Below are 9,082 nucleotides of genomic sequence, written 5' to 3'. Positions count from 1 at the left end.
TTCATTAATCCTATGATTGATTGATTGATTGACCGCTAGCCTAGCTAGTAGATAAACAATATAATCTATTTGAATTTCTGCTGGTGGATTTTGCCTGCTACTCTATATAACCTTATTCGTTTATCTGGATTCTGCTTTTTAGGCTCCTTTTTCTATTTTGTACTATTGTGCTTTATGATCGTATCTGTGTATCATATCATATTCGTGGATTTCATTATTTCCAAATTTCGTCTGGATACCTGATCATAGTATATGCGCTTAACGACGCAATAATATAGATATAGATATAATGTCATCACTCCTCTTCCTCTTCCGAACTAACTTCCTCCCCATTCGCAATAGCTTCCTCTCTAATTCTCTTCGCCCTCTCTCTCTTCTTATCCAATATCTTCTTCAACCCCTTTGCCACATTAAAGACACCACTGGTTCCCGCCCCACAAGCCGCACAACTCGGATCTTTCCTATATCTCTTCAACGCACAGCTTTCACAGAAATAATGTCCACACTTTGTAACAATCGGATCCTTGTATTTCTCCCTACACAATATGCACGCAAAGGGTATATTCTCCAAAAACGCATCATCTTCCTCCTCTTCCTCATCTCCTTTGCGATCCGCACTTGCGATTTTCGTTCCTCCTAAAGTTTTCTTCCCTTTCGTCACATTCTCCCATTCTTTATCGAGTTGCCAGCCTGCTTTGTAGTCTTCTCGCGCGTGGAGATATTTGCAATTATCTCCGAATCCGCAAAATCCAGTTGTTTTGTAATCTTTACATACGTCTGGCGCAAAATCTGTGACGGTTATAGTGCGGATATTGGTTGGTGCTTTGACTGGTCCTACGACGCGATTCGGGGCGTCAGGATTCTTTTGTATGAATTTTGTGCTGTTTGCTAAGCCCTTGTATGTTCCATCTGGGATATCTCCGGTGGAGGGTTTCGAGCGCGAGGTGCCTAGAAGATTCTTGGCAGAGAGAGCATCTGTCGCATTTTCATCATACCAATTGCTAGCTCTAGTTGCATCGTCAGAGGCGCGGATAACAGTGCTGTGAGATGCGGTATATTTTGTTGCGGACAGATCGGAGGGAGTGGATGAGGTATTATTTGTAGATGATGCGGTGATGGCGCCGGTGTTCTTCTTCCTTCTTTTTATTCGTCGGCCACTTTCATCTTCCGATGAAGAATATCCTGATGTATCATCGTCGCTGTCTGCAGGTGGTGGCGTTGCAGCTCTTTTGCGGAAATTGGATTTCCCTTTTGCTGATCTCTTTTTGAATATAGCTACTGGTTGTGGAGGATTTGGAGGAGCTGCAGAAGGTTCGGCATTATCCATTGTTTGTTTCCTAAAATGTGTTGAGTTTTGATGAAGTTAATTGATGGATCGATGATGAAGTTAGTTGATGAGGTCAATGGATGAAGTCAATTGATGGATCAGTTGATGATGTCCGTTATTTTTGAGTGATGAGTGCGAGTTTGTCTGTTTATCTATCTCCGAAAGGCTGAGAAATTAAGAAAAGTCCAAGCTGGAGCTTATCAAGCTAATATATTAGGTAATCAGCCTTATCCGTGTGTAGCCTCAGGCATGATTTGTAAGACCTCGGGAAGCTTTGGAACCTTCTACTTGGGAGTTCCTGGTGTTCCCGCTAATAAGAGCCAAGGATAGATTTGATAGATCAATGATAGATGTTCTTCAAGTCCGATCCTAGACGATAGACGATGGATCCTGGATGCCATCGAATGGTAACTTGCCTTGCAAGAGTGTTGGCCCGTCGCCAGATTGATTTTGTGAGATTCAGCCATTCTCCTCGAGTTGATACAAGGGAGTAGCTTGCAATAAGGTATAACTTTCTTTTTCATCCCAAGTATTTGCGTGCCATCCTTAGTAACATCACTCCGAACAACATGGAATCTTATTAAAATATTATGCAAACTTTGATGCAAGCCTTTCCGATCGTTGACACTTCCCCCTCTTTAGTTCAGGTACACTTTGTTTGGTCGATGAGTCTTCTTCGTTGCTATTTTGATTTTGGATACGCGTTGTTTATCTTCACGCCAATCAATATACTTGGATTGCTTTGTTGTTCCTGACATTGTGGTGTTGTCCATGTGCTTATGAACAGCATAAGTGGAAACATACACGTAAGGAAGAGTGGCTGCTGCGATAGGAAGTTCATTATTCCACTGGATATATGAGGCTGTTGACAACAATCAATTGGCAATATCTGGGTATGTGATTGGTTGAGATGGGTAGAATGGGTGGATGAAGTGGTTATGAATGGATGATGATTGAATGGATGATGAATGAATGAATGAATGAATGAGTGGATGAATGAATGAATGAATGGATGGATGAATGAATGAATACCCATACTCCCTCTCTACAATACTACCTACCACCTACCCACCTCCCTCCCTATGTAGCTTGAATAATCCCTCGTAAATAAATACAAAAGAAAAGAAAGAAAATAAACAAATGCATAAACATAAAACAACGCTAGAAATATCTGGGAACCTCCTACCTGGGTCATCTTCTAACTAAATTCACGCAAGACTTAATTATTAGACTTCTCTCTACTCTTGGATCCTTGACCGTCATCAGTTTGGACTCTGGACTGAAGTGAAGCGAGAAGAACTTGTGAACTTGAACCTCTCTCATCCCTCCCCCTCGAACTGCCAACATTCAACCGGGAGAGAGAGAGAGAGACAGAGAGAAACAGAGAAAGAGAGAGCCTCCAAGTTATATTCTCCCCTCTCTCTGTTGTGATCTTTCGTGTTCATACAACACAGTTCACTCATTATTTTCCTACTTAATTAATTGTTCCCCTTCTTTTCCACTTCCTCCTCTTCATCCAGTCCCAAGATACCTTTATTTAAACTTCTTCCATACTGATCGCTTTGACTATTTTTCTTCAACTGCTATCCGTACCATTGAATCCAAGCTACCAATAAAAGATTTAAAGTTACTGGATTCGCTGCATTTGCTGGATTTACTGCACATTTACCACTTTAGTCGCGTCAAGATAAGCAAAGAAAAGAAACCCCCCGATATTCTGTACCCAGGCGGTTCATATCCGTACGGCACCGATCATATATCAACACGCGAACCTCTTGCCCCTGGCTTCCCCAAGATTGCTCAAGTTCCCCGATCAACAAATCGAAGATCGGACTAAACTGGTTCAACATACAACATACAATCTACTCCTGCTACTTCTACTTCTACTTCTGCTCCTACTTATACAACTCCAAAACACCCTACCTGTCGTACAACCCCATTTATTCTCGTCGGACAGATTATTCTTGGTACCGCATTTGTTTCCTCCGATCTACGAATACGAATTAGTCCGGTGCTTTTCGAGGGGCCCCAAGTCCTACCTGGGCGCAGAGGGTTTCTCAATCTACAAGACTTGTCTTTAATTCAGATTTATTCTATCCCTTCTCACGCATTAAAATTGCGGTCACCATAATGTCGACTTCTTTGGCAATGGATCACCCGTCAATACTGTCCGACGCTGGAGATAGTAGCAGTAGCAATGATCCATTCTTGTCTCCTCCTTCGGTTTTGAGCGGCCACCGTTTTTCTCATTTCGATAAACAACTATTTGCGCTTGGCCCTTCAACATCTCCTGAACAAGCCAAACGGGCACTAGAAGCACATCTTGCAGAGACGGAACGAAGAATCCAGGAGGCTTCAAACCTCGGTACAACCCTTTTACAACAGAGAAAAGATTTGGGAGAGCGCTTGAAGGAAGTTGAGAAACAGCAGAGCGAAGGAGATATTACACCAGAGTTGCGACAGAAATTGGTTGATATTGAGAGAGAATATAATGAAGTTGGAAGGGAGACAGCTAGAGCTTTCTTACCAAAGTCAAGAGTACCCAGCAGCGAGATGGGATCATCACCTTTTACTGATAAGGTATAGATAGATTCATGGTTACATCAAATTTACCATTACTAACACAATGTAGCGTTCCGCAAGCCCTTCCAAATTCGAAAGTCATACAACTGCTACTGCGTCTCCTTCCAAATTCAGTGTTCCCAGTCGAAAGCAGCGAAATCAACCTGCGAATAGGGTACACGATATCGAATTCGCGACAGAAATTAGTACCTCACTATTAGCACAAGTGCGGCATCTACAATCACTTCTAGCAGAGAAGGAAGAATCTCTCAAGACTGTTGCTCTCGAAAAGTCTAGGTTGGAAATCGAAGCTGAAGGCTTTACTCAACGTTTGAGGAGTCTTGATGAGAGCGAAAATAGATACAAGGATGAGAATTGGAACCTAGAAACGCAAATCCATGAACATTTGGCTACGCAGAAAGAGGCATCAGAACGCGAAAAGAGGTTAACACAGAGTTTAAGTCTCTTACAAGCCGAAAAGAGCGCAACGCAAAAGGAATTGGACGAGATCAAGTTAAATCATGCGAAACTCCAAGATCAACACACATCCACAGTAAAGCATCTCGATGTGGAACTGGGAACTGCTAAGCGAAGCTTGACGATCTTCGAAACCGAAAAGGGGGCTCTTCAGAAGAAGGTGGAAGAATTGATGGGCCAAAATTCAGAGCTCGCGCGAGCAGTAGCACATCATCGAGGACGAGTGGAAGAAGGCGAGGCGTCTCATGGCAGTGGCGAGGAAGAACCTCAGACAACAACTGATAACAATACCCCTGAACATTCTCCGCCTCCATCGCCGATCAAAATGACTCCTAGACATAGCATGCTAGAATCCGAAACTTTGAAGAGCTCTCTTCATCAACGCCATAGAATGATTCAAAAATCTCAAGGTATAACATTCACAGAGAGAAAACTGAAAAGCTGGAACTAAAGCGTATGCTGCAAGAGGCTAGAGACGAAATTGAGGTTTTCGCGCCGAGGCGAACCACAGGTGGACTCCCCTGGACCGAGAAGAGCTCGAAAGAATGGCCCCATTCAAGCCAAGAAGCCATTTAAGGTGGGTCAACTTGGTGGTATTAGGAATAGTAGAAGTGAAGTCTTGATTGAAGAGGATCAAGAAGATCACTTTGAGGACATTGACTGGGAGGATGATCATGAACAACCAAGTCCCAGTCGTGGTTCTCGCTTTATGGGCGCTATTTCTGGAGCCGCTATTGCAGCTTCTATGGCAGCTGGCATTGCTAAGTCTTCTCATAACCTTTTCGGAAGCTCTACCGAACAAAGTGATGCTTTTGAAACGGCAAATGAACGTTCTACAGAGACAGAAGACTTCCAAACTGGCGTAGAAGATATGACTGGCGCGGATGACACAGACACAGAAACAGAGAAGGGTGGAACTATTCGAGCGAAGGCTTCACGTCAATCTATTGCTTTGTCGAAGGCTGGTAACCGTGATTCTTTCCAAAGCACTGCTTCAACGTCTGAGGATGAGTACGTGTACGAAGATGCAAAGACACCTGGTATCCACCCACAACGACTAAGACTTAAAGTCAGCCGTAATGGAAATCGACGTTCACGTGTTGCTAGCGATGATGCTAAAGCGGAAAGTCCAATTGAATTTGTCGATAGTAATCACGGTACTCCTAAACCGGCTGGACAAAGCTTGTTTGCAGAATTGGGCGAATTAGGAAGTGATGATGAATCTGTCGCTTCTGGTCCTCCTAGTCGCTATGCATCAAGGGGTAATACTCCACAATCATCGAGGCCAAGCACCGCTAGGAATGTTTCTGCTGCGATTACTATACCACCAGTACCAAGAATACCAATGATCGATTCTGCTATGATGACCGATCCTTGGGAGCCAGAGCCGCATACACAAACGACAAGTGTGCCGATATTGTCAGGCCTTACCGGTGCCGCACTTGGGGCTGCTGGTGGTGTTGCGGCCGCATTAGATTTCAACAAAGAACATGATCGAGCCATATCACCTGAACCTGAATCTAAATCTCAAGTTCTTCAACCTACAATCGATGCTTCAAATGATGAGCCCCTGACAAAGGAAGGTCAGCCAATAGTTTCACATCCACAAATCGAGCCACAGGCATCTGAAATTTCCCCAGAAGTTGAGGCGACTAAGTCTAACCCAAGGGAAGAAGCTTATCTTGTTTCTTCAAAATATCCGGATAGACCACCAATGTCTGATGCTGCTCATCAATGGCACGATGACCAAATGAAACAGCAAGCAGATGAATTACTAAAGGTTCAACCACAACATGATGTAACACGGCCAGTGTCTACAACATACAGCGATATGAGTTCACAATACGACAATGAACTCATTGACGAAAAATTAGACAAATTCCCATCGCCTCCAATATCGAGTACCAATCCATTGACGATATCTACAATTCAATCTGAACACATTGAAGCTGAAACAATTCCAGAAATTGAACCAATAGAGGCTGCTCCACTGACATTATCCACGATTCATTCAGAGCAGATCAACGCCGAGCCGATTCCGATTGAGCCATTGACGATGTCCACTATTCAATCTGAACACTTCGAGCCAATTGTTATCGAGGACGTTTGCTCAGAACCATCTACTTTACCTGATGTTCTGCCTGATGTTCTCCCATCTACTCCAAAACGCTCACCAAGACCCGATTACTTTTCAATGTCTCCAGGTTTGGGCTTCTCTACCATCCAATCGGTTGATACAGAACCTATTGCACCACCTACTCCAAAAAGTCCAAAGAGAGATGGTGTTCTGCTCTCTACATTCCCAGCTTCGGAAAGTAAATCTGTTGAAGATAAATCAGAAGCCATATCTCCTATTGTAGAGAGTAAATCTATAGATCAAATCAAATCAGAGGAGCCCAGGTCAAGAGATGAGCCACATACGCCAAAGACTGGCTTCATGAGTTCCGTTTTTGGTGGTTGGAACAAAAAGCAGTCTAGTGCGCCAATTATTGCTGAGGATGAAACTCGTCAATCGCCAAGTCAATCACCAGTGGCAGAAACACCAGAATCTCAACGACCATTCAAACCAGTATCGGGCAATGCCACCGAACGATCTATCAAGAAACCTCGTGTTGAGATGACAGACGAAAGTTCCCAAACTGCTTTGACCGCAGAACAAATCGACCAAATGCTCAACAAGAGTAAGAGACAGGATACCATCCTCGCGGAGGACGGACCGAAGTCTAATGTTCACTCTTCGCTACACGCTATTAGCATCCCTGGAGCCCTCAAAACCCACAAGTCACAAGAGAGTATTGGCAGCGTTGGTCGTTCAAAAGCAAAGAGTCCTGACACGGAATCTTCTGTAGATTTTATGGCTGCGAGAAGACCTACAAGTTCCGGAAGTGGTAGGAATGCATCAATCACAAGCATTCACCCACCTCTACCCTCAGATCATAAGCAAGTCATTGCTGCTGCTGCTCAACGTACAGGTTCTGCAAATGGGTCAGGTGACCACAGACATCTCACTACACTCCCTGAAGACCAACAACAACAACAAGAACAACCGAAACGTACCGGATCCTCAACTAGCGCAGGTACAGGTGCTATGGGACCTCCTCCAATACCATCTAGTCATAAGAATCGACCCAAGACCCCAAGTTCTCAAGCTCATGGATCCATGAAGATAATATCAACTTCAAAATATAGAAACCCATCTACTGAGCGCGAAGTACACTCTCCAACTGGCACAGGAAGATCAAGACACTCCTCGGTGTCTTCATTCGCTTCTGAGGTGGATACTCGCTTCAATCTACGTGCTGGAGTTCCAATGCCACAAGGCGTAGAGCCAAGTACCGATCCAAGGATGATAAATGCTATTACTCAAACTATGATCGGTGAATATCTTTGGAAATATACTCGCAAAGCTGGTCGTGGTGGAATGTCAGAAAATCGTCATCGACGTTATTTCTGGGTTCATCCATATACAAGAACATTGTATTGGAGTGATAGAGATCCTTCAACTGCTGGTCGTTCGGAGCTAAAGGCAAAGAGTGTAGCCATCGAAGCTGTTCGAGTTGTAACTGATGATAATCCCATGCCACCTGGATTGCATCGTAAGAGCTTGGTTATCTTAACACCTGGTCGGACTGTTCAATTCACTGCCAGCACAGGACAACGTCATGAAACTTGGTTCAACGCACTCTCATACTTGCTTCTGCGCACAGGAGAAGATGCTGTGACTGATACTGTTGAAGTCTCGGGAGCGCTGACAAGCGAAGATGTTGATGAGTTCAATCCTGGATATGGTCATGCGCACTTAGGTAGTAGACGAGGAGCTCCATCCCTTTCATCATACAACAGTAGAACTACTCGTAATGACTCGCCAATAAGCAAGGATAGAAGATATTCTACTATGCATCCTCGATTAACATCACGACCTTCAAGACCAACTTTGGCTTCAAACACTTTCTCTCGACTTAGCAATTACCTATTGCCTGGTGATGGAAACAGATCTTTCTCTGGTCGAAGAAGCCGAAGTGTTAATGGAGCCCAAAGTATCTACGAAGCTAGTGAGGTTCACGATAGCGCTGAGGATTTAAGAGAACAAATCGAAAGAGAGGATCGGGAATCTGACAGATTAGAGAACGTACGAGCATGTTGCGATGGTAAGTGTTACTTGTAATGTTGTATTTAAAGATTTATCTAACTTGGTAATAGGCAAACACGATGTTGGTCATCTTCATCATGAAACTCCGAAAGGTCGCCGAACTATGAGTGCGGCATCAGGCTCCTATGGACAGACACATCGTGCTCCAAGCCGAACGAGCCAAAGGCCAACCGAACCAACTCAACAGACATAATTTTTTAATCATCGATCAATTTTCTAGATGCAATCACAATCTTAAATAACTTTTACGAACTCATGCCTCTTCTTGAATTTTACTTTCGCCTAACTCGACAAAACAAACAAGATCCGTTTTCCCTTCATTTCGGCAAAGAATGTCTAACGGCTGCCAGGACAACTTCCAACCCTATCTCATTTGTCATACTTTTCTTCATTCGTCTACCCATTCATCCTTTCATCAATTTTCATAATTCCTTCCGTCTCCGTCGTCACCATTGTTTATCGTTCTTTGGGGTTTAAGTTAATGATATCTTTTCAGGCGAAGGAGTTATTTTTTGGCCATTATTTTTCGATGGACTTTAGGGGGCTTATTAGTGCACTATGGTAGC

The 9,082-nt window shown here is 43.7% G+C and overlaps 2 protein-coding genes across 2 annotated transcripts; one reads left to right on the top strand and one right to left on the bottom strand.

Annotated features, from left to right (window-relative positions):
* Nucleotides 1-295: 295 nt before the first annotated feature.
* EAF02_009230 (uncharacterized protein) lies at nucleotides 296-1,327 on the bottom strand (the record flags this gene model as incomplete). The annotated part of the gene is made up of 1 exon (XM_038905278.1): nucleotides 296-1,327. The coding sequence occupies one exon, from the start codon at nucleotides 1,325-1,327 to the stop codon at nucleotides 296-298; it is 1,032 nt and encodes a 343-aa protein (XP_038755175.1).
* Nucleotides 1,328-3,457: 2,130 nt separating this feature from the next.
* Nucleotides 3,458-8,709, top strand: EAF02_009229 (uncharacterized protein; the record flags this gene model as incomplete). Its single annotated transcript, XM_038905277.1, has 4 exons — nucleotides 3,458-3,907; nucleotides 3,960-4,776; nucleotides 4,840-8,514; nucleotides 8,567-8,709. The coding sequence occupies 4 exons, from the start codon at nucleotides 3,458-3,460 to the stop codon at nucleotides 8,707-8,709; spliced, it is 5,085 nt and encodes a 1,694-aa protein (XP_038755174.1).
* Between the last annotated feature and the right edge of the window lie 373 nt (nucleotides 8,710-9,082).

Source organism: Botrytis sinoallii (genome assembly GCF_014898435.1).
Source record: "Botrytis sinoallii strain Bc 23 chromosome Unknown BSIN_018, whole genome shotgun sequence".
Lineage (NCBI taxonomy): Eukaryota > Fungi > Ascomycota > Leotiomycetes > Helotiales > Sclerotiniaceae > Botrytis > Botrytis sinoallii.
Note: the sequence above shows the minus strand (reverse complement) of the source record. Positions and strands in the feature narration are given on the sequence as shown.